The 26,308-nt window shown below is 44.2% G+C and overlaps 1 protein-coding gene across 4 annotated transcripts in view; it reads left to right on the forward strand.

Annotated features, from left to right (window-relative positions):
• DCBLD2 (discoidin, CUB and LCCL domain containing 2) overlaps positions 1-26,308 on the forward strand; it is a 75,849-nt gene that overhangs the window by 33,889 nt on the left and 15,652 nt on the right. For all 4 annotated transcript variants that reach the window (XM_053308722.1, XM_053308723.1, XM_053308725.1 and 1 more), the window contains exons 3-9: positions 14,347-14,484; positions 17,699-17,750; positions 19,683-19,755; positions 21,375-21,508; positions 23,275-23,315; positions 24,642-24,857; positions 25,493-25,617. In XM_053308722.1, the coding sequence (XP_053164697.1) occupies positions 14,347-14,484; positions 17,699-17,750; positions 19,683-19,755; positions 21,375-21,508; positions 23,275-23,315; positions 24,642-24,857; positions 25,493-25,617 (779 nt within the window). The remainder of the gene's footprint in view (positions 1-14,346; positions 14,485-17,698; positions 17,751-19,682; positions 19,756-21,374; positions 21,509-23,274; positions 23,316-24,641; positions 24,858-25,492; positions 25,618-26,308) is intronic.

Genomic DNA, 26,308 nt, shown 5'->3' on the forward strand with positions numbered 1-26,308 from the left:
CATTTTAATCATAGCTGGTGGCATTTAATTTTCTGCCAAAGTGGTCATTACTTTGGCAGAAAAGTGGTCATCACAGCAGTGTTTGATATTAATGTTATCTGGATTCTAGGATAGATGTGGAAAGTTCTCTGATGAGCAGGACAAAGATGTTCTTTAAAGAACAGCATTTTTTGTGAATGCATTGCAGTAAGCAGTATTTCTGTTACAAAGTTGCCAATATAATAAGAAGTTTGGCATCTATGAATGAAGTGGAATAATACCCTGTGGTTTAATGACTTTTTCATATTGGAGTGTATATATTTAACAAACCCTTAGTCTGTGTTAGTATGCTGCAGCAAAAGGAAACAAAACAAAAGACTTAAAATGTCAACAAAGCTTCAAAGTAATGGCTTAGATATTTCCTCAGATTACTGTGTATTTTTAAATGACTTTGAATATTGAGATTGACTAAATCAAATCATGCTGTAAGGACAGCTTCTCTTCTACCTGTATGTTTACAAATGTAGATTTGCTCTGAGCCAAGCTCACTCATTTAAGAAAAACAACAAAACAAAGTATGAGGCCCTTAAATAGGAACTTCCAGTCCTGTTTTTTTTAATTATTTCTTGTTTACACAGTCAGACAGGTGTTATTGACTGGTTTGTTTTATCCAGACATCGAGTCCTTCCCAAGGACCTGGGATGGCTGAATTTTATTGTCAATTGTTATAGATATCGTCGCAGAATATAGGCTGTTCCCAGTAAAGCTGCTTTTTGTATTTGGCTGATGGTGATTTCTGTGGCCCCTATGGTGTTGAGGTGCTCTTCAAGGTCTTTTGGAACTACACCCAGGGCGCCAATTACCACTGGGATTATTTTGGTCTTTTTGTGCCACAGCCTTTCAATTTCAATTTGTAGATCTTTGTATTTGGTGATTTTTTCTATTTCTTTTTCTTCTATTCTGCTATCCCCTGGTATTGCTATGTTGATTATTTTCACTTGTTTTTCTTTCTTCTCGACTACAGTTATATCTGGTGTATTGTGTGGCAGATGTTTGTCTGTTTGTAGTCGGAAGTCCCATAATATTTTTACATCTTCATTTTCTACCACTTTTTCAATTTTATGGTCCCACCAATTTTTGGCTACGGGTAGCTTGTATTTTTTGCAGATGTTCCAGTGTATCATCCCTGCTACCTTGTCATGCCTTTGTTTGTAGTCAGTCTGTCTGATCTTTTTACAACAGCTGATTAGGTGCTCCACTGTTTTATCTGCTTCTTTACAAAGGCGGCACTTGCTGTTTGTTGTGGATTTTTCGGTTTTTGCTCTGATTGCATTTGTTCTTAGTGCCTGTTCTTGCGCAGCCAGTATTAAACCCTCTGTTTCTTTCTTCAAGTTGCCATTCTTAAGCCATTGCCAGGTCTTGGTGATGTCTGATTTTCCACTTATATTGTGCAAATATTGACCATGCAGGGGCTTATTTCTCCATTTTTCTGCTCGGTTCTTGACTTGTTCTTTCTTGTAGGCCTGCTTTGTTTCATTGGTGTTGAATAGTTTCTCATTATTGACCATTTTAAGAGCATCTTCTTCACTGTCCTTGATATATTCTTCAAGGCCTCTTTTCTCCTCCTGTACTGTTTGATGGACTTGCAGCATTCCTCTTCCACCTGAGCTGCGAGGGAGGTATAGCCTATCTACATCACTGCGGGGGTGCAGAGCATGATTGATGGTCATGATTTTCCTGGTCTTATGATTTCGCGTCTCTAGCTCTGCCTGGGTCCAGTCTATTATTCCTGCAGTGTATCTGATAACAGGTATAGCCCAGGTGTTTATGGCTTGTATGGTGTTCCCGCCATTGAGTTTGGACTTGAGGATTTTTCTAACTCTCCTGATGTATTCACTTCCAATTTTTCTTGTATTATTATTTTTATTATTTATTTATTTATTTATTTATTTGATTTGATTTATATACCACCCTTCCAAAATGGCTCAGGGCAGTTTATAATTAAAACAAGCCACTAAAACAATAAAAACTAAAACAAATTAAAAGCAATATAGCAATTAACAATATAAAAACTTTTAAAAATAGGATTAAACAGTTTACAGTAATTAAAAGCCCCAAAATCGGGTTAAAATTTTAAAACCCTGGAAAGCCAGGCCAAACAAATACGTTTTAAGGGCTCTCCTGAAGGCTAACAGAGAATTCAAATTACGGATTTCCGCAGGGAGCACATTCCGCAGCCCCGGAGCAGCCATAGAGAAGGCCCGCCTCCGAGTCACCACCAGACGAGCTGGTGGTAACTGGAGGCGGACCTCCTCAGATGACCTTAATGTGCTGTGGGGATCACGCAGAAGAAGGCGCTCTCTAAGGTAACTCGGGCCTAAGCTGTTCAGGGCTTTAAAGGTAATCACCAGCACTTTGTATTTTGCCCGGAAACATATCGGCAGCCAGTGCAATTGTTTCAAAATAGGTGTAATATGGTCTCTCCGGGTTACCCCAGAGACCAATCTGGCTGCCGCATTCTGAACTAATTGAAATTTCCGAACTACGTACAAAGGCAGCCCCACGTAGAGCGCATTGCAATAGTCAAGCCGGGAGGTTAGAGGCTGGTGCACCACTGTTTTGAGGTCATCCGCCTCAAGGAATGGACGCAACTGTCGAATCAGCCGAAGCTGATAGAAAGCACTCCTGGCCATGGCCTCCACCTGAGAAACCAGGGTGAGGCCTGGGTCCAGGAGTACTCCCAAGCTGCGCACCTGCTCCTTCTGGGGGAGTGTGACCCCATCCAGCACAGGGAGATCTAACTCACTCCTCAGATTCTGAGCCCCCACAATGAGCATCTCCGTCTTGCTTGGATTCAGCTTCAATTTGTTCTCCCTCATCCAGCCCATTACTGCCTGTAGGCAGGCATTTAAAGAGTGAGTGCCATTTCCTGAAGATGAAAAGGAGAAATAGATTTGTGTGTCATCAGCATACTGATAACACCCAGCACCAAATCTCCTGATGACCTCACCCAGCGGTTTCATGTAGATATTAAAAAGCATTGGTGACAGAATGGAGCCCTGAGGGACTCCATATAATAGCTCCTGCTTTGAGGAGCGACTGTCACCAAGCTCCACCATCTGGGATCTACCCAAGAGGTAGGAATGGAACCACTGCAAAGCAGTGCCCCCTATTCTCAGCCCCTCCAAGCAACCCAGAAGGATACCATGGTCGATGGTATCGAACGCCGCCGAGATATCCAAGAGGACCAACAGGGTCACACTCCCTCTGTCGATTCCCCGGTAAAGGTCATCCATCAGGCCGACCAAAGCTGTCTCAACCCTATAGCCAGCTCTAAAGCCAGTTTGAAATGGGTCTAGATCAGGGTTTCTTAACCTTGGGCCCCCAGATGTTGTTGGACTACAACTCCCAGAATCCCCAGACATGGCCTTTGTGTCTGGGGATTCTGGGAGTTGTAGTCCAACAACATCTGGGAATCCAAGGTTAAGAAACCCTGGTCTAGATAATCAGTTTCCTCCAAAACCGCCTGGAGCTGGTTAGCCACCACCCTCTCGATTACCTTGCCCAGCCAGGGGAGATTGGAGATTGGCCTATAACTATCTATCGCTGAGGGATCCAGGGTAGGCTTCTTAAGAAGAGGTCTAACTATTGCCTCCTTCAGACAAGGAGGCACCCTACCCTCCCCCAGCGATGCATTTATGATATTAACTAGGCCATCTCCAACAATCTCTCCACTAGATCGAAGCAGCCAGGTGGGGCAAGGATCCAGAGAACAAGTGGTAGGCCGTACTGCTCCAAGCAGCTTGTCCACGTCATCAGGAGTCACAGATTGAAACTGATCCAACCTAACACTGCAAGAGGGATTGCTGGATACCTCCCTCACAGACCCTGCAGAAATAGTGGAGTCCAAGTTGGCCCGAATACAGGAGATTTTATTCGCAAAGAACCCACTAAAGGCGTCACAGCAGAGTGTCTCTGGGAGCTGATTTGAGGCAGAAGGAGCAGAGATTATACTCCTCACCACCTGGGACAACTCTGCCGAATGTGAACCCGCAGACGCAATGCGTGCTGACCAAAAACGCTTTTTTGCTGCGTGCACTGCCATTGCATAGGTTTTCAAATGGGTTCTATGCTGCATCCTGTCAGATTCGAGCCGAGTTCCCCTCCACTTGCGTTCCAGTTGCCTACCAAGCCGCTTCATCCCCCGCAACTCCTCCGTGTACAAGGGGGCCATCTTAGAAGCAGGCCTGGAGATATGCTTAGGAGCGATAGTATCTACTGCCCTGGTGAGTTCTCTATTCCATGTTCCCACCAGGGCATCGACAGAATCACTGGCCACACCAACATCAAAACCCTCCAAGGCCTTTTGGAAACCTGCTGGGTCCAGCAGCCTTTTTGGGCGGACCATCCTAATAGGTCCATCACCCCTGCAGGGGTGGATTGTGACCATGATACCAACCTTAACCAGGTAGTGATCCGTCCATGACAATGGGGTAACCACCGGATTCCCCACCCACGGAACACCCCCCTGATCCGAACAGAAGACCAAATCCAGTGTGTGGCCGGCAACATGCGTTGGTTCAAAAATTAATTGGTTTAGGCCCATAGTTGTCATGGCCTCTATGAACTCCTGAGCCGCACCAGACAAGCCAGTCCCAAAGTGGTTATTGAAGTCCCCCAGCACCAAGAGCCTGGGGGACTCCAACACCAACTCCGCGACCAGCTCCGTCAGCTCAGTTAGGGAGTCAGTTGGGCAGCAGGGTGAACGGTACACCAACAGAATCCCCAATCTATCCCTAGTTCCCAGCCTCAAAAATACACACTCAATATAGGCCAACTGTCTCACAGGGGCCCTGGTAAGGGAGATAGTATTTTTATGGACCACAGCCACTCCACACACACACCCCCGCCCACTTCCCCTAACCTGCTCCACAACAGAGTAACCTGGAGGGAGAAGCTGAGCCCATACTGGGCCACTCGCTTCCCCCAACCAGGTCTCAGTTATACATGCCAGGTCAGCTTCCTCATCCATGATCAAATCATGAACAATTTCGGTCTTGTTTTGAACTGACCTGGCATTACAAAGGAGCAAGGTCAGGCTCTGTGGGTAGTTGGTGCTGCTCCCCAAGGCCTGAGAGTTGACAGAACAGTTGGAAGTAGAAATAGTTACTAAATTACTAATTTCTCTTCCCCTGTAACGGCCAGCTGTTCTGCCAGCGCCAATTCTTCTATTCCCCACCACTACAGCAATAGCTGCCCCAAGGCTGCCAGGCGCACCCCCTGCATTATCCCCCCAAGGAGAGCCCAAACACATCTCGTCAACTAGGCCTGGCAAAACTCAGGGCAATAAAAACAATACTTAACCCAAAATATCCACCCATCCACAAAACAACCAGAAGTCCCACAGGCGACAGCAGCAGCAGATGGCAGACAGCAGAGGAGCCACACCCAGCACAGGCTCTCACCCTGTGCCTCTTGCTGGTGGATGGTCTTGCTCCTCTGCTGGGCACAGGGAACAGGCAGCAGGCAGCTATAGTCCCAGCCACTGGCAGTCTCTTAAGTAGCCCAGGGGCGGGCAGATGGAAGCCCCGAACCCCTGTCCTGCCAACACTCAGCTGTAACAGAGCTGGCAGGCAGAAGTCCCACAGGCGGCAGCAGCAGCAGCAGATGGCAAACAGCAGAGGAGCCACACCCAGCACAGGCTCTCACCCTGTGCCTCTTGCTGGTGGATGGTCTTGCTCCTCTGCTGGGCACGGGGAACAGGCAGCAGGCAGCCCCTTTAATTTCATTATGTGCCCCTTTAACTTCAGTGTGTGCGATGTTATCAGCCTGGAGAATGCCCAAGTATTTGTAATGTTCTTTCTCTTTCAGGTTCTTGATCTTGCTTCCATTGGGCAGTTCTATTCCTTCTGTTTTTCTTATTTTTCCTCTGTTCATTATTAATGCAGCACACTTGTCTAGTCCAAACTCCATTGCTATATCGCTACTGAATATACGGACAGTGTTTAGCAGTGATTCGATTTCTGACTGGGACTTTCCATACAACTTCAGATCGTCCATGTACAGCAGATGGTTGATTTTACTTGATGTTTTAGATGTTTGGTATCCAAGGCCTGTTCTGTTTAGTATTTGTGAAAGTGGGGTCATGGCGATTACAAACAACAGAGGGGATAGTGAGTCCCCTTGGAAAATGCTTCTTCTAATGCTAACCTGTCCAAGTGTCTTGCCATTGATTGTTAACTGTGTACTCCACATGCTCATTGCTTTTTTAATAAATATCTGAATGATCTGGATAGTGATCCATTGCATTCATAAAGAATGGGTTCTGCGCCTGCGCAGGGACCTCGCGGACTGATTGACTAGCTCCTCGTGATGCCTCCAACCGCCCTGCACGTGATCGTGCCTTCGTCAAAATAGGCAGTTGGGGCGTGTCTTCCTCAGTTTTTTTTAGACCGCCATTGCGTCTAAACCTCGGAACGATTGCTCCTCGCATACTTGATTGATTTTCACGGTACGACTGGAACAGAATTGGATCATTGCTTGGTTTTGGATTTTGGACTGTTTTTCGACTATGCGTTTGGATTTTCCCGCAAGTTAATTGATTAGGATGTTATTCTTGGCCGTGTAGCGCTTGGGCGCTATGGCGTCTAAAGCGGCAGTTAAAACAACTTTCAAACGCTGTACTAACTGTAAAGCGAAGTTGCCGACTACTGATATGCATGATGCCTGTCTACTTTGTCTTGGTGAGCAGCACAACCCGGGAAATTGCAAAATCTGTTGCTCTTTTTCGAAACAAACTTTTAAAAATCGAGCACTGCGATTGAGGGTGGCACTTTATGAAGACGCTCTTCGACCCCCGACACCGAGGCTGGTGTCGGGACCTTCGACGTCGAGGTCGGTGTCGAGCGCTACTGTGGCATCGGATACGGTTCCTCCTGTTGTGGACTCTGCCTCTTCACAGTCTAAAGCCACAGTGGATCAGGAGTTTAAGACACCTGGTAGTGTGGAGAAGAAGAAGCGTCGCAAACATAAGAAAGCACGTTATTCCTCCACTGACGAGGATTGCACATCCTCGCCACTGAGAAAGAGATCCAAGAAAACACGGGTCCATAGTAAGACTCCTTCGCCTACAGAATTGCAAGGCGATACGGAGGAGTGGGATACTACTCTGAAGGTTACTCCGTCGCCCTGGGTGCTGCAGAGTTCTTCATCATCAGAGGGCTCTCCTTCGACATCGAGATCGGCGTCGAGGAAGACATATGCTTCGGTACCGCAGAGCTCGGAATCGAGGGAACAGACATTGATGGTGTCAAGGATGACCCAGTCGACGTCGACGGGACCGTTGATATTGACGACGGTGTTCGACTCGATACTGGCTGTACCGGACTTACCGACCTCAGCAGCACAAGAGGCGATGATTGCAGCAACTGGACAGTGTACTTCGACACCGAGTGCATTCCAGACTGCAGTTCGACATCGAGTTGCAGCTGACTTGGCACCGGTGCCGACCCCGATTCATTCCCCGGCAACTCCAAGAGGCGTTTATCGACCAGAGGACTATTTGGACTTTGGTAAAACGGTGATGGAAGAGCAGCCTGCGCTACCAAGGGCGAGGACTTCATTGCTGGCTTTATTGGACTCTAGTGAGGGCACGCCGTCGGCCTCCACTTTTCATGGTTTTGCTGTGGATCAGCTGACGGCAACTGAGGTTCCTAAAACTCCGTCCGCTTCTCCGTTAAGAGCGCCTGTTCGCCCTCAAGAGACCGCACGACTTATTTCAGCGGCCACAAGCCCAATTAGGCAACTGATGACTCCTGTGGTGGAGCAGCAGATTTTACTTCGACCGGTGCCAGTTCTGGCACGTTCAACTGATGCATCTACAGCAACATCATTGGATGTAAACCGCATTACTCATACCTGTGGTTTCCGGCACAACCCTGAAGTGATTTTCCCACCAGATTATGCTGAGTATAAGATTTGGAAGGCTCAACAGTCCCTTGCACAGCAACGTCCATTGGTTTCCAGGTTACCCCCGAAGGAACCAGCATTGACAAATCGTCGAGAGACTATACATCCTCAGGAGGCGATGTCAGCAGCGTGTTCTGGCGTTGTTCCTAATGCTAGTTGTGTTTCAGCCCATGAGACTGTAAGCAGCAGAAACAGTGACACAGACACTTCGTACTTATCTGACACTGATGGGAGTAGTTTGCATGAACCCAGGGAGCCAGACCCACCTGAGGAGGTGGCTCCGGGAACTTCAATCTCTCCCTCGGAGGAGCTCAAGGCTTACCATGCACAGCTACGCGAGATGGCAGAGGCTTTGGGCCTAGAAGTTAAGTTGCCGGTATTGGATCTAAAAGATCCTGTATATAATATGATGGCAAAGGCTAAAATTACTCACCCTGTATCCTTGCCTATGATTCCGGCGATTTCAAAGGCCGCACAATCAGCGTGGGGAGTTTTGAGGACTTCTACGGCCACTTCGAGAAAACTGGAGAGTTTATATAGAGTCCAAGAGGACGATAACACATACCTGGTGAAGCATCCAGACCCTAACTCCTTAGTAGTAGAGTGTGCGTCATCAAGGGGCGCTCAGCGCCACACTACTCCTGCTGATGAGGGGAGAAAACTTGATGTCCTAGGGCGTAGGGTGTACTCCACTTCAAGCTTAGCAGTGAAGATTGCAAATTATGCTGCGTGTATGACGCGCTATGCCCACCATCTATGGGACACTTTTTTCCAGGACTCGTCCTCTATGTCCACTGGGGACCTGCAGAGGGCATTAGCGCAGACCTATGAGAAGTCTACTGTGGTCACCAGGCAGTTGTTGAGCGCATACAAGCATCTGGCAGAGACGGAGTCGAGGGCAATGGCTACTGCTATTACATTGCGGCGCCATGCTTGGCTTCGGTCAACGAACTTGCAGCCTGAAATGAAGGATAAGATAGAATATTTACCCTTTGACGGAAAGGGGCTGTTTGCAGACTCGACAGATGACACGATGGAATCGTGGAAGAAGATGAAGTTCACAGCTAAAACATTCATGGCATCCACGTCCTCTGCTAGTCAACAGTCTCGAAGTCGTTCCTACGGGAGGCAGCAAAATCGGTACTCAGGGAGACAGGATAGAAGGGATTTCAGGAGGCAAAACAGGCCTTATCAGAAGAATAGACCCTATTATCAAAAGCCCAAGGGTCAGAGGACTGCGAAGGACCAGACAAAGCAGTCTCTTTGAAGTGCGGGTCCATCCACCGCAACTGCACATAGCAACACCAAGAACAGTACCTGGGACTCCCAACACCGGTCTCGTGTTAGCCAATGTATCCATCAAATTGGCACGCCATGCCAACACGTGGCACAACATAACATCAGATCAGTGGGTACTGAAGATTATATCTTATGGCTACGCGATAGAGTTCAAAACTTTGCCACCTTTCCAGGGTGTAAAGTACACCAAGTCATCGCAAGTGCTTCGGGACGAAGTGAGAGTGTTGCTAGAAAAACAGGCGATAGTGCAAGTGCCGTGGATGGACAGACTGAGGAGGTTCTACTCCAGATATTTTCAAATCCCCCAAAAGGATGGGGGAATAAGAACGATAATGGATTTGAGGGATCTGAACTGCTATGTCGATACGAGAAAATTCAGAATGATCACTTTACAGGGTATTCTGCCTCTCTTGATGGAGGAAGAGTGGGCGATCACCCTGGATCTGAAAGATGCCTATTTTCACGTGGGGATCCGCGAGAGGCACCGGAGATTCCTTCGATTCACAGTAGGCGATATAGCGTACCAGTACACAGTTTTGCCGTTTGGACTCTCTACTGCCCCGCGTGTGTTTACAAAGGTGATGGCTGCGGTGGTGGCATTCTTAAGAACAAGAGGGGTGAGGCTGTATCCTTACCTAGACGACTGGCTTATGGTGAACAGGGACAAAGAAGAGTTACTTTCTCAGACTCGCTTCGTCTTGCAGCTGCTTCACACGTTGGGGATCAATGTAAATTGGAAAAAATCCAAATTGGAACCGCAGAAACAAGTAGACTTCATAGGCTCGATACTGAATTTTGTGAACAAGAGAGCTTATCTGCCGGAGTCAAGATACCTACAGATCAAAGATCTGGTTCATCTATTCGAGAAGTCGACGCAGCAGCCAGCAGAAACCATCCAGAGGCTTCTAGGGCTGATGGCATCCTGCAACTCTACTGTAGCTTTTACCCGCCTGAACATGCGCGTGCTTCAGTTGTGGTACCTGCGCAATTTTCGACCGAATGTGGACGACCAGAGAAAGATGTTGCTCATCCCGGTCCATGTGCGGAAATCTCTGCAATGGTGGGTCCAACGCAGCAATCTAATGTCAGGGATGCTGTTCCAGCCCCGGACGCCATCCTGTTGGGTGACAACGGATGCTTCCCTGTGGGTTTGCGGGGCACACTGTTGCCATTGTCAGGTTCAGGGCCGGTGGACTCTGGGACAACGGGAGAAGCATATAAATTATCTGGAACTTCTGGTGGTGTTTTTGGCATTGAAGGCTTTCAGACCACAGTTGCAGGAAAAAACTGTGCAAGTGAACCTAGACAATACAACCGCCATAGCTTATCTGAACAAGCAGGGGGGAACGGTGTCCCGGTCCCTGTGTCATCTGAGCCAGCGTCTATGGACGTGGTGTATTGCACATTTCATATTCCCCGTGGCATTGCATATCAAGGGGGTGGACAATGTCCAGGCGGACAAACTGAGCAGGTCTCCTCAGCTGAACCAGCAACACGAGTGGGGGCTGAGGGAGTGTTACATTCAGCCGTTATTCAAGAAATGGGGCCTGCCGAAAATAGATTTGTTTGCCACTGCTGTGAACAAAAAATGTCAGAGCTATTGCTCTCGTGCAGGGCATGGAGAGAACTTGCTGGGCGACGCATTCCAGCTTCTCTGGACGAAGGGTCCGTATTATCTATTTCCCCCACAACCACTTATTTCGAGGGTTTTAGCACAGATCCTCCGAGACGGGACAAGGGGGATTCTGATAGCACCTTGGTGGCCCAGACAGCCGTGGTTTGCACTACTACTGAAACTTTCGCAAGGACAGTATCATCGGTTTCCGGATTACCCAGACTTACTAAATCGGGAGGAGGGGATGATATTGCACCCACAACTCCACACGCTGCGACTGACGGCATGGCACATAGGTTGATGAATAAAATCCCACTTAATTGTAGGAAACTTTCCACCAGACGAAATTACAAGAGTAAATGGATGAGATTCCGGATCTATGCAAAAAAAAAAAAGGGGGGGATTCTTCCCTAGGAGTACATCGGTCAAACAAGTACTACTGTATATGACCACCTTGAAAATGACGGGCTTGGCGAACTCGTCTCTCCGTGTACACCTAGCGGCAATATCAGCAGAACATAAAGGTTGGGGGAGTACCACGGTGTTTTCGCATCCAGATAGTAAGAAATTTCTGAAAGGAGTGAATAACCTGTACCCTCCGGTTCGATGTCCTGTCCGACAGTGGGACTTGACATTAGTTCTAAATGCATTGACTGAAGCGCCGTTTGAGCCCTTGGGGGCTGCTGCACTGAAAACACTGACGTTGAAGACGGTGTTTCTGGTGGCTGTGACGTCTGCCCGTAGAGTAAGTGAGCTGGCTGCGATGCGGGCTGATCGGCCGTTTACCCAATTTTATCCATAAAAGGTGGTACTACGCCTGGATCCGAAATTCAGACCCAAGGTAGTCACAGATTTTCATATAAATGAGGATATTGTGTTACCAGCATTCTTCAGAGACCCACAAATGCAGTTAGAAAAGAGAATGCATGCACTAGATGTCAGAAGGGCCCTGTTACATTATATGAAAGCTACGAGACCAATTCGGAAGACTAATAAGTTGTTTGTGCTGTTTCGTGGGAAAGCGAAGGGCTCATCGGTCACGCGCCAACGACTTTCGCAATGGATTGTAAGAGCAATAAGGCTGGCATATAGTTCTCAGGGGATAACGCCACCTGGTTCTATTAGGGCACACTCAACAAGAGCTTATGCGGTGTCGGCTGCAAATTTGGCAGGGGTGCCAATGCAGGAGATTTGTAAGGCAGCCACGTGGTTGTCAGGACACCCGTTTGTCGAGCATTACGCACTGGACATTCGACAGACAAAGGACGCAGAGTTTGGTCAGAGTGTCTTGAAAAGAGTGCTACCTTGATGACCCACCGCCTTAGGCGGGGAACTGGCTAGTCACCCATTCTTTATGAATGCAACGGATCACTATCCAGATAAACAGGTTGCTCACCTGTAACAGATGATCTGGAGATGATCCATTGTATTCATAATACCCACCCAGCCTCCCCACATCATCAAGGTAGAAAGATGAAGAATTGAAAGGGATCGTCGGTGTGAACAATTGTACTGGCGGTCCAAAGAAACTGAGGAAGACACGCCCCAACTGCCTATTTTGACGAAGGCACGATCACGTGCAGGGCGGTTGGAGGCGTCACGAGGAGCTAGTCAATTGGTCCTCGAGGTCCCTGCGCAGGTGCAGAACCCATTCTTTATGAATACAACGGATCACCTCCAGATCATCTGTTACAGGTGAGCAACCTGGTTTTTTTGCTGACACCAGTTGTTTCTAAACATTTTAGTATCCATGTGTGAGGCAATGAATCGAAGGCTTTCTTGTAGTCAATCCATGCAACACTTAGATTGGTTTTTCTTCTCTTGCAGTTTTCTAAAATCATTTTGTCAATCAGCAGCTGGTCTTTTGTGCCTCTGGTGTTCGGGCAATTTCCTTTCTGTTCAACTGGGAGCTGTTTGTTAGTTAATAAGTGTTGCATCACTTCATCTGCTATTATTCCAGTTAATAATTTGATCATGGTTGGCAGGCAGGTTATCGGTCTATAATTACTTGGAACTGCACCTTTTGCTGGGTCTTTCATGATGAGATGAGTTTTCCCAGTTGTTAGCCATTGTTCAATATCATCTCCTTGCAAAATGTGATTGAACTGTTTTGATAGTTGTTTATGAAGGCTTGTTAGGTGTTTAAGCCAAAAGCCATGCAGTTCATCGTCACTTGGCACAGTCCAATTTTTAATATTCTTTGCTCTTTCACTTATTAATTCTGGTGTTATTATTAGATCTTGCGTTTGTTGGTTACATTTTTTGACCTCTTTCATCTAGCTTGCTTTTTTATTATAATCTATTTGATTGTCCCATAATTTCCCCCAGAGTTGCACTATTTCTTCTTTATTTGGTGTTTCTAGGTTTCTTGCAGTTTCTCCTTCTCCTTTGGTAGAAACGTCTCTGATTCGACTGGAATTGGAGATTCTGCCTGTGTTGTGTAATTCTGGCCTCCTCCTCCTCCTCCTCTTTCTCCTCCTCCTCCTCCTTCTTCTTCTTCTTAGTTCAATTTCTATACTGCCATTCTGAAAATGGCTCCGAAAATTTAGTCTAATTATTCACTTTTACAAGTTGAGTTCCCTGGCTGAACAAATTATCTATTTATTGTTTGTTTCCCTTATATCTGAGCTGTTTCCAGCTGGTATGGTTTCATAAGATATTGAGCAAGATGTCTTTTTTGAGACAGAGCTTTTTGGAAATATTAATGGTAAAATTGAAATTGGCAGGTGCTCTTTCTTGATTAGAAGTAAGGTCAGTGAAAGTGCCTTGATCAGATATATTTGCTTAGTGAGTGACTCAAATCTTTAAGCAAGAGGAGGATCGAGACTAGAATGGAGCCTTGAGGCCAACTCCAATGACCCTGGAAGTGTAGATTTTTTTAAAAATGAAACTTTGCAGCGATGGTTTTTGAAGAACAGTTACACAGTTCATATCAAATTCACTAGCACTGGTAATAGTACAAATGGTTCTTATGCTGAATAGCATCATTAGCAACAGATATTTCCGTTATTTTTTTGCTCAGTCTGGAAGCCACTTCAGATGTCATTAGCAAGAATGTGCCTTCTGAAAGAGGAGCAATATTTAAGCTTTTAAAGTTATTGTGTACCATTTAGCAAAGAAGATACTTGCTGTGTACTGTTTAGCAAAGAAGATACTTGGAACCACTTTGGAGGGCTTGCTAGGTAGCTTGGGAAAGGAATTGTTCTGTACAAATGGTTTATTTGGTACTCAATAATTATCTTCCATATCCCTCCCCAAAATAGATGTTTACGGGGGTGAGGGGAAGCTTAGTAATATGTATATTGCGTTCTTCAACTTTGTGTAGATCTTAGAGATTTAGAAAATGCATTTAATATTCAATAATTCTAGGTCAGGGATTTCTTTGTGTCTAGAAACTGAGGATTATAGGAATTGGATTCACAAATCATTGAGTTGTCAAATGTATCCTAAATGTAAAAATATATGCTAAATCTACTCTCTTCCAGGAAAATACTGTGGATTAGGTTTACAGATGGACAGTTTAAATGAGTCAAAGAGTAATGAAGTTACAGTACAATTCATGAGTGGCATACACTTTTATGGACATGGATTTCTGGCATCCTATTCAACCACTGACAAATCAGGTATTTATCAGATACTTACCTAGAAAGTATGCCACAGATTTATTTCTGTGTTTTGACTCTGTAAATCTTACTATGCATAATACATTTCTATTTTCCCATTACCCAATTTTAATACATTATGCAAAACCACATCTAGACAGAGTAGTATAACAATCCAGCAAGCAATTATGTGGTAGTGGACTACATTCATGGATAGCTTGTCCTGGGTTTTCTAGTTTTAGAGAAGACTGTTGCTTTAAGAACTTTTGCTGTGAAACATTTAAGATGATGGCTTTAAGATGTTACTTAGAACCTTTGTCTAATCCTTTCTTTGGTTTCTCTGACTTGGGGCTGCAATCCTTTGCACTTGTTTAGGAGTATGTTTTTTTTATTTATTTATCTATCTATCTATCTATCAGATTTGTACACCACCCCAAACTTTCGTCTCTGGGCGGTTAACAATAGCATTGTATTGTCCACTGGGGCTTATTTCCAAGTAAAGACAAATGAGATAAGACCATAAGACGCTGTGCAATTTCAGACCAACTTTGGCCTAAGTCCAGAATTACCTTGCCTTTATCTCTAATGCTTCAGAGCCTGCTCCTACACCATCATACTTGTGTTTCCCAGGGCTGGAGAAGCCTTTCGGGGGTTATGATACTATATGGTGAGAAATCTGCAGGTGAGGTGATGGCCAGAGGCATTTCCTTTATGTCCTCCTCTCTCCCTCTTGCTTCCCAGGTGTGTAGCATGGACAAATTCGTAAGCTCCTGAGATCTCAGAGTCAGGAGAATGCAGTTGAATTAGAGTTTACTCTAGGATTTAGGATACAAAAGAAGAAGAAAGGGGAAACAGGGAGCAGACATACAGCATTAAAAGAGAACAAACAGAGATTCCCTGGTGCGCTTATATATTTAATAAACTAGGTGGGTCCAAAATCTATCCTCACTTACACGAGGGAGAGTATTTTTTTCCAAGCAAAACGGCTGAGAGCATTCATGGGACAGGATGGGGAAACTTCCATTCTGCCGCTTGGAGAAAAAGGAGCTGATGAAGAATTGCATTCCCCATCAACTCCTAGGGGTAGAGACATAAAATTTTGGGAAATTCTGCAGCAGTGGAAAAACACAGGGGTTTTTTCTGAGGGTTTTTTTGGTGGGGGGCAACAGAATTTGGGGAGGGGGATTTAAATATATACAATACTTATTTTTGTATCCTGTTTAAGCTTTACTGTTTCAAAGATACAAAATGAACTATGTAAAACTTAGCACATAAGATTTCCCTTTTAAAAAATAAAATGAAGACATTTATACTTTTAAATGTATATGAAACAATATTTACAGATATATGTTCTAGAAAACAACCTGCAAGCTGCTGCAGCCTGAGATATCTGGACATTTCTGATACTTTGTCAGTTGAAAATTAGAGAGAGTGAGTTGAAAATAAGTAAAATAAGAACCATTAAGACTGAAGAAGCCTTTTGCAGCATTTGCCCCATTTGACTTTCTTTTAGCTCTCTCCAAACAAGTAGGTAGGGCAGTAGGCTGCTTGTTTCAATGTAGGAGGGTGAAACAGAGTTTCACAGTTCTTTGAAGGAATATCTCCCAAGATCAACAGGGGCCAAATAATGAGGATAGCATGTGCGCCACTCTTCACATCAAACAGGAAGGCAGGCCAGAGGAAAGCGGGCAACAATTCACAAGTAAATAAAAGTCTTAGGAGCCCAAATCTGTGTGTTCCTCTAGTAAAAATGACAGAATGTAAGGGGCAAAGGCATCTGGGATGTCAAATATCATACAGGATTAGAATTATTATTATCTAATATTTTTAATGATCTTACATACAGATCTACATAATTGTTAGCTTTTTGAAAGAACAGTGATGTGCATGAATGACTTGGGCAGCCACCAGTGGAGGAGGAAGCAGTTCCCTTAAAAAGCAGGTAAGCAGATCCTTACTTGCTTGCACTGCTCTTCAAAAGGCTGAGCACGGCTGCAGCGCTGTTCCCTGCAGCCTCCGGGCAGCATCGGCATGCACATGGCCGGTGCACATGTGCGTTGGCCATGCACATGCCAACACTGCATGAAGGCTACTGAGAACAGCGCCACAGCTGTGCGCAATCTTTTGGAGAGCAGGTGCCACCAGCTGAAAAAGTGGTGGGGTAGCGGGCAAGCAAATAAAGAGCTGCTTATCTGCTTTTAAAGGGAACCACTACCCACCCTGCTGAACTGGTTTGAATGCCAGCACTCAAGCTGGTTCGGTGCTTCCCAGAGAAGACACTGAACTGGCTTATGCACTTCCCTACAGTGGGCAGGAAGTGCTAACAGTATTTTAAAACCACACCTTATAAAGCATTTTGTACATCATTCTAGGGGGGGGATATTTCATAAGAGCGCCCCCCCCCTTCAATTTTTCAGTCTCTGGCCTTGGGGAGAAAAAACAAGGGGGCAGGGGAGAACCCACCCAAACATGCACTCATGAGTTTTTCTGGTATTTTCCTTGAATTTCACACCTAGGAGTAAAGAGAGTGTTTCAGTCTGTATCCAATGAAAGATGGTTTTCCCACAGCCTTGTAGGTTCTCTTGTGCCTCTTAAGGCAGAGCCTATGCAAGTACTTAGGTGTCTGTCAGGTACACCTGGCCCCTCTTGACATGATCCAGGCAAGAGAAGCTGTATTGTTTTTTGTCTGGAAGAGACTCTTTGTTTTTATCAAATTCTTAAGCAGATTTCCTAGGTGAGGTGTTAAGAGTATGACTGGGAGATGTCTCTAGTGTTGCCAAGCAATCAAGTTGAAGTACTTCAAAGAAAAAAGTGGATGCCTGTTGTTAAACATGGAAGATTTCTTCACACCCCTTTATAGAAGCTGCTTCTGTTGTATCACTTTTTCATAGTTGCTTTGAGTGTTTACTGGTTTTGGCATGGGTGGGTGTGGACAACTAAAATTTGAAACTGAAGTTGTAAGCATACCTTGATTTCACTCATAAATTCATTTTGTTATTTCGGTTGAGTTCGGTTGAGTTTTTAAAATGAATGTTTTTGGTGGGTCTCCCCCTCATTCAACATTTTAATATATTACCAAAATGCGGCACATCCACAATACTGGGATTGCTAAACTGATCTGCAAAACTACTGACTCGACCCTTTCAGCATTCAATTTTTTCTTTCATTCATTCATTTCAAGTAGTTTTTAGCTTTTCTTCTTTATAATTGCTCCTCTAATGTGTTTTTGTTCTAGATCTAATAACATGTTTAGACACTGCAAGTCATTTTTCTGAGCCTGAATTCAGGTGAGATTGACCTACTTATTTTTCCATGTTTTTAGAATTGACTCTTAGGTCTGATTGGCACATGTAGCATGTTCACATTTGTAATATGCAGTAGATTGCATCCAGTCTTATAATCATTGTAAATTAATGAAGTACAATGCATAAGGGTTGTATCATGGTCAGTAGTGGCAAAACAGAGAGCTGGAATAGCATACTGACTAATAGACTGCTAACTAGGCCCCTTTCAGTGTTGTTTCTCTTATATTTAGTGGTGGAAAAGCAACTGACCCCAGTGTTCCCTCTAACAGGGATTCCCAGATGTTCTTGACTACAACTCCCAGAATCCCCAGCTGCAATAGCTTTTACTTGGGGATTCTGGGAGTTGTAGTCAACAACATCTCGGAATCTCTGTTAGAGGGAACGCTGACTGGCCCTATTGAGCCACAGCACCGCATCCCTCTACTCAGGGGTAGAGCCACCATTGGGCGAATGGGTTCAAATAACCCAAGCCACCACCAATCGGGCCACACCTCGTGGCCCCAACACATGTGGGTTATTTCATTCCCAAATGGGGCTGTACAGCCCCGTTTGGGAACGAAATCGGACCGCACTGCATTGGCAGTGGTGGGCTGGAACTGGGCCGATCTTCCTCCCAAACGGAGCCACGCGGCATGGCTCCAGATGTGGGGGCGTGGCTAGCTGGGCCCCTGCCTCTTACATCAGACACGGGGGCGGGCCCAGGGGCTGCAGTGGCCAAACACGGGGCACTGCCAGCCTTACTCCGCGGCTGCCTCTACTGACTTTTGCTGGTGTCTACCTTGCATTTATTTTTAGACTATGAGCCCTTTGAGGGACAGAGAAACATCTTTTTCTTTTTACTGTTTTTCTCCGTAAACCACTGAGAAATTTTCATTGAAAAATTGTGTTGTAGTCAAGACTTACCTTGTTTGAATCTTGCCTCTGCCATGAACTCCCTAGGTGGCCTTGGGCAAACCATTTCTCCCAGGCTGAGCTCCTAGCTGCAATGTGAAGATAATAAATTATTTTACAAGGTATTCATCAAGATAACAGAGGTGAAGCGCTTTACATACTTGAAAAGCACTGTGCAAGTGCACCAAATGTTGTTAATGATGTTCTTGGCCAGCCCAGAAACTAATATGCAGTTTTCCCCTAATCTGTATTATGTAAAGTTGAGTAGATGCTTCATTCTTGTATCTTGAAACTATATGTCAAATGTAAGGTTTCATCTTTCGTAATCCGTTCATATCATTACTTCACAAGGCATGGTATTTTACTAGTAATGTAGTGGCTGACATCTAGAGCAATGACCAGCATGTACAGGATGTTGCGCTAGCACAGAGCTGTTGTGCTAGCTAACTCCACTATATCTGGAACTTGTATTCCAGAGAAGTGTTGAACAATTGCAAGCCTGCTTAGGGTTGTGCAACTGTGGCACATCTCATTGTTTTAATGGGAATTTTTGTTTAATAACACTGTGGCACAATAGGGTTCTTATGCAATGTTCTGCATGTGGTTCCTTGCTCCGGATGTCGGCTTTTCCTTCCCTCCAATGTGGTTAAGTTGCTAGGTTTCCTAAACTTGCTTTGTCAACTTTTTGATTAATTTCTACAGATCAGTAGGTTCCATACATTGTGGAAACCTGAACTTAATTGCTTCCTAATTTGAGATCACTGGTTTTATTTAGAGGATTCAGAATTTCAGTATAAGTATCTTATCCCTTTAAACATATATTAACAATAGCAAAATGTGTGTGCTATGATTTAAGTGTGCGGTGTAGTACAAGAGTTGCAACGCAAATGTTACCTAGTTCCTATAGAACCAGACTCTTTAAAATGTATAATTCATGACACCTTTAAATATATGTTTACTTCTTTCTGTGGAAGACTTCTGAAGATGTTATATTTTACTTTATTTATTTATTTTTTCTTACAGCAAGTATTGTCCAGCTGGTTGTGTACTTCCTTTTGCTGAAATTTCTGGGACTGTTCCTCATGGCTATAGAGATGTAAGTAAGCTTCAGCTATTCAGAAATATCATTTTAACGTTATTTAATTGGCTATTCTGTTGTAGACATTCAACTTATGGCAATGTCATATTTTGCACTGAGGATTGCAATGCTTTGCAGGGCAAAATCTCTCTAATTGCTTAAAGTACAGTTACATATATGACACTTCATTATGTCCTGAAAATGTCTCCCTCTCTGAGCCGCTGTAGCTTCCAAAGAACTGTACATTCAGCAATATAGTAGTACAGTGGTCCCTCGACTTACAAACTACTCGACATAAGTATTTTTCGAGTTACAAACGGCAGTTTTAGATCCGGTTTTAGATGCGGTTTTTTCGACTTACAAATTTTTAGATGGGGTTTCCTCGACTTACAAATTTTTAGATGGGGTTTCCTCGACTTACGAATTTTACATGCGGTTTCCTTGACTTGCCTGCCTGTTTACTGCCTGTTTATTCTTGAAAAGAAATGTTCCTGTGCAGTTTGCAAGCCTTACTGGGGCTCTGGGTCTTTTTTCTAGGCTCCGGAACGCATTAATCCGTTCCCAATGCATTCCTATGGGAAACCGCTTTTCGACTTACGAATTTTTCGACTTACAAATGTGCATTCGGAACGGATTAATTTCGTAAGTAGAGGGACCACTGTATAGCAATAGCAATAGCACTTACATTTATATACCACTCTATAGCCGGAGCTCTCTAAGCGGTTTACAGTGATTTAGCATATTGCCCCCCAACATTCTGGGTACTCATTTTACCGACCTCGGAAGGATGGAGGGCTGAGTCAACCTTGAGCCCCTGGTCAGGATCGAACTTGTAATCTTCTGGTTACAGGGCGGCAGTTTTACCACTGCGCCACCAGTATGCATGAATTACACTTGTATATCCAAGTATATGAAACATGTAATACAAGACTGCACAACTTTGGCCCTCCAGCTGTTGTTGGAGTACAGTTCCCATTAGCCCTGACTACTGGCCACTGTGACTGGGAATTATGGGTGTTGTAGACCAACAACAGATGGAAGACCAAAGTTATGCAGCCCTGAGTAATGTATGAAGTGGTCCTACGATATATATTTTTCCAAGTCCGTTATATGTGAGGCTGTTGGCGATTCAACAGACTTGCACAAGCTTGCATGTTCCCCCTTTGTTTGCTGTTTCCCTCCTCAATCTCTCACCCTCTTTTTTTAAAAACCACAAATTATCATGTCATCTGAAATGAGCGAGCTATTATGAGTGCTAATCAGGATTTTCCCAAATGTAGCTTGCAAACTTACTTCAAAGCATGATTTTGTATCTTTGTTTAGAAGCAACTTCTGGCTAGTGGTGACCTAGCCTTCAGAACATTGCTGCAAACAATGGTTAGAGAAAATGAGTAAAGAGAAGAGGGAATTGGTGCAAAAGAGGGAAGAGGGGGATGTTCCTGGTCACCATTTGATGTTCAGTTAGCTTGATGTCTGAATTGAGCCAGTATGAACTGTATGTTTCATATATTTAGAATTTTGCAAATGGTAAGTACTATCTTCTTCTGTTTAGGTGGATAGTAGTAGTTTATCATACTGAAAATGATTGAAGTACTATGAAGTAGCACATAGATTTGAAATGTCTCTTCTTTCTCAAGTCGTCTTCACTTTGTATGGCTGGTGTGCATGCTGGAGTGGTGTCCAATGTTCTAGGAGGTCAGATCAATGTTGTAATCAGCAAAGGCATTCCATATTATGAGAGTTCTCTGGCCAACAATGTCACATCAAAAGTGTAAGTACATATTTTGTTTTTAACCACTAATTTTTATTATTGTCAGATTCTTACTTCGAGATAAATATTTAGTTTTCCTGAGATATTACACCTCTTCAGCTAAGGGTACTATTATGGTTATCCTGTACATACTACTGTGATATCTAATATCTGAAAAAAATATTAAGAAGTATGGACTAGAGAAAATACAACACTTGATTGAAAGCTGCAAAACTTTTTTCTTTAGAATACCTGTATGCTTTTCCATTGTATGCTGTCCCCCCATAAAATGTTGATAAAATTCCTCTTTCTTGGCCATTGTCATTAATACAGCCTATCCATAGGTAGCCTTTGCCCCTAGGCATTACTTGCCCTAAACTGTTAAAATAGATGAAGTGAAGGCCTTAGCTACCCAGGGGAGTTTTGCAAGAAATATGGGTCGGCGCACCGTATGAATTGTAGTATATACCATGATCCAGAGGCACTTTACATTTATTTTAAACTCTTTTTTCATTGTTGTTCTTTATGGAAAGGATGCCACAAGTTTTAGGGCACTTCCAGACATGCCCCTTGTAGTGCCAGCCAATAGTTGCTTTCCCACTTGCAGCCTTGTTCACAGTTGCAATGCTTATTCCACACTGCAGTGGAAATGGTGTTTTGGTTCTACATTGCATCCATACTAGTGAGTGGTTCATAACTGTACCACTGTTCTAAAAAAAAAGAAAAGTAGACTTTTCTGCATTTATGAATGCAATGACTTAAGCACGGGGGAAATGCAGGTGGACAGCAGATGGATGATAATATTGTGTGACCTACCCGTAAACAGTGAGTGAACAAGGTGGGGCAATCCTAGACTAAACACCCTGAGGCGAGTCTCATGATCAGTGAGACTCACCCGAGTGGGTTCTGCAGGGAGAGCAGGCTTGGCCCGCTCTCCCCACAGATGATCAAGGCAGCAGGCCAGATCAGTTGCCCACAAAACTACCGGCTCCATCACAGATCCGGTGGGGGCTGCAGGGATCGGGGGCCGCGTGTCCCCCGGAAGTTCGAGGATGTCCCGCACGAGCGAGCAGGGCATCCTGGAGAGACCCCTGAGCCTGGGAGGCTGCTTGCAGCCTCCCAGCCAGGGGTCTCCTCATGTGTTGCCGCAGAGCCGCAGCGTGGCAATACACAATCAGGAAGCCCAGGTTAGCGGAGCACTGGGCTAATGGGAGGGCTACTTTGACGGGCTAGCCACCAGGGAACCACCGGGTTTGCCTGCGAGCCCGCTGGTTCTCACGATGACTGGAAAGCGGGCTAAGCTCCCTAACATGGCACCGTGATAAATGGTTTGCTAGTTTCCAGGTTTTAAAAGGACTGAGACTAACTTGAGACATTTTCTAAAATAGCAATCTAGATGTTAAAAGATGAAGCTTGTCTTTCTTGCCCTATTATTTTTGGAGTGTGAAGTCTCTTAGATCACAGTGGCTGACATACTACATACAGGTATGTCAGCTCAGTAATACTGCATGCATGCAAGTTGTACAGCTGATTGTTACACAAGAATAAGCCCATTGGAAATAATGGGCTTACTCATGGAATGTTTGTATAACTTGCATGCAACGTTACTGGGCTGACATACTCTTGTGTGGTATGTAAGCCACTGTATGTGGATTTTATTCCAAAGATATCTAAGTAGTATGTTCAGAGTGCTGAGTTTACTACTGTAATCGTGCAGAAAGTAAATTTTCTTAGTAATGAAACTAAGGATATAGTTTTGTGGTTTCTTTGGTTTGTTTTTCGTACAGGGGACCACTGTCTTCAAGTCTCTTCACTTTTAAAACTAGTGGTAAGCCTTCATTCTTTATATTGCATTTTGGCTATTTGGTCAGATCTAGAGCTCTCACTAGATTCTGTCCGATCCTAGATCTAGAGCTCTCACTAGATTCTGTCCAATATAGATTCTGTATTTGCTGGATCTTTGACATTCCTCCGCCCCCCACCCCCCCAGATGCATCACTGCAATCTCAAACTTGTTTCAGAATTAAGGTCTTCCATCCTTGACTTCTCTGTCCTTGACTCCTCTGTCTCTCCAGTCATTATCAGAGACTGTCTTTCACACACAGCCTTAAGGCCATTTTGGGCTCTTCTATTCTTGTATCCACATGGTTGTGGCCAAATTATGCCTCAGGCCCCACCCCCCCCACTACTTCAACATTGCTGAAAACCTGTGTTGCCTTACTGCACTTAGTATTAAACCCTGGTGCTCTAAACAAAAGACTCCCAATGAGAGGCCACATCAATTTAAAAACTTTTATATACAGGAGACTCTCGTTATCTGCCATTTCATGGATAGCGGTTTCTAGTACAGCATTTTATTTATTTTATTTTATTTATTTACATTTTATATCCCGCTCTTCCTCCAAGGAGCCCAGAGCGGTGTACTACATAATCAATCAAGCTTTATTACGGTCAGAGACCAGCATAAAGTACTACATACTTAAGTTTCTCCTCACAACAACCCTGTGAAGTAGGTTAGTCTGAGAGAGAAGTGACTGGCCCAGAATTACCCAGCAAGTCTCATGGCTGAATAAGGGTTTGAACTCGGGTCTCCCCGGTCCTAGTCCAGCACTCTAACCACTACACCACGCTGGCTCTCTGTGTATCTGTGGATGGGTCTTAGAGACCCAGTTTCTTTATCCGCTGCAAGAAATGTAGGCAAATTTCGCTTATCCGCAGTTCCTGAGTGGCCGGAAATCACTTATGATGCCATTTCTGGCCATCATTTTAAAAGATGGAGCCATTTTGTGGTTCTTAAAAATAGAGGATTTGGCAGGCATACCTGGAGAGCAAGGTACTGTGCTTTACTCCCTTATTTCTGCTCCCTTCCTTCTTTTTCAAAATTTTTTAAAAAGTAAGGAATCTAACCCCTGGATTCCCATAGGAGTAAGGTTTCTTTATTCATAGTTTCTATATTCCCACTTATTGGTGGGAAGAGAACCCCTGCAAATAAAGAGGGTCTCCTGTATATATGTTGTATCTGTTCAATTAAAAGCTTATTTTGATAGGATTTCTTGTCCTCTCTTAAGTGCTAATTGTGGGTTACAGTATGTATTTGCAAGGGAGAGAATGAGCAAGAGATCACCATTGTGTGTCTTGGTTGTTTTACATTCAGGTTGCTATGGAACGCTAGGAATGGAGTCTGGAGTAATCGCCAATTCCCAGATTAATTCATCGTCATTTCTAGAATGGCCTGAGCAAATGGGTCAGCCAAACAGCTGGAGGCCAGAAAGAGCCAGATTGAAAAGGCTAGGACACTCTTGGGCAGCTCTTACTAATGATGAACATCAGTGGTTACAAATAGACCTAAACAAAGAGCAACGAATAACAGGTAAGAACATCTGAGCTTTTTCTTAAAAGAAAGACAAAAGTAAATGTTGCTAAGGACTGGAATTTGGATTTAAGAGAAATTGGGAGGCATTCATAGACTGTGATGATTGCTGGAAAACATTACAAATGAGCCAAGGGGTGATTTAATTTATCCGAGTGATGTAAGGTACTAAAAAAAAAAAAGAGAGATCAGTAAGTCCAAACACATTTTCATATATGCTTCTTATCACAAGATACTATTAAAGCCAACAGTATTATGAAGGTAAAAGCTGTATTTTACAAAATATTATCTACTGTTAAAATTGTAGATAATGTTTTGTTATATAACATTATATATCCATTTTTTGAATGTTCCTTATCACATGGGAGACATTACTTCAGAAGTTATGGCATTGCAGATACCATTGCTGAGCAATGATCCAGGAATAGGGAGAGCTGGTTTGTGTGGTGCATGTACTGTGATACTTCGCCTGTGCAAAAAGCCTGTAATAGTCTGTGCAACATAAATTGATAAGGTGCATGCCTGTGCAGGCCACTCTAGGTTTCTGTACAGGCAGGAACTGTACAAGCAATGATTTAAAACATTTATTTAAAAAGGTTCTTGCTATTTCTTGTAAATATACACCTTTTTCACAGGTATCATTACTACTGGCTCCACCTTGGCAGAGTACAATTATTATGTCTCTGCCTACAGGATCCTGTACATTAACGATGCACAGAAGTGGACAGCATATAGAGAACCTGGTGCGGAGCGAGATAAGGTAAAATTGCTGTGTTATTGGTGTGCCGAATTAAGTCGAAACTATATATATATATATATATATATATATATATATATATATATATATATATATCTCAAAATGCTTATACAGCTCTGATGGAGGGAGCAAGTATCAAAAGATACTTCAAAAATGCACATGTAGTCTGTCACTCATAAGAACAGCCCTGCTGGATCAGGCCCAAGGCCCATCTAGTCCAGCATCCTGTTTCTCACAGTGGCCAACCAGATGCCGCTGGAAGCCACAGACAGGAGTTGAGGGCATGCCCTCTCTCCTGCCATTACTCCCCTGCAACTGGTACTCAGAGGCACCCTGCCCTTGAGGCTGGAGGTGGCCCACAGCCCTCCGACTAGTAGCCATTGATAGACCTCTCCTCCATGAAGTCATCCAAACCCCTCTTAAAGCCATCCAGGTTGTCGGCTGTCACCACGTCCTGTGGCAGAGAGTTCCACAAGTGGATCACGCGTTGTGTGAAAAAGTACTTCTGTTTGTTGGTCCTAGACCTCCTGGCAATCAATTTCATGGAGTGACCCCTGGTTCTAGTGTTGTGTGAGAGGGAAAAGAATCTCTCTCTCTCCACTTTCTCCACGCCATGCATGATTTTATAGACCTCTATCATGTCTCCCCGCAGTCGTCTTTTTTCTAAACTAAAAAGCCCCAGGTGTTGTAGTCT

The sequence above is a fragment of the Hemicordylus capensis genome, chromosome 3 (assembly GCF_027244095.1).
Source record: "Hemicordylus capensis ecotype Gifberg chromosome 3, rHemCap1.1.pri, whole genome shotgun sequence".
NCBI classification, from domain to species: domain Eukaryota; kingdom Metazoa; phylum Chordata; class Lepidosauria; order Squamata; family Cordylidae; genus Hemicordylus; species Hemicordylus capensis.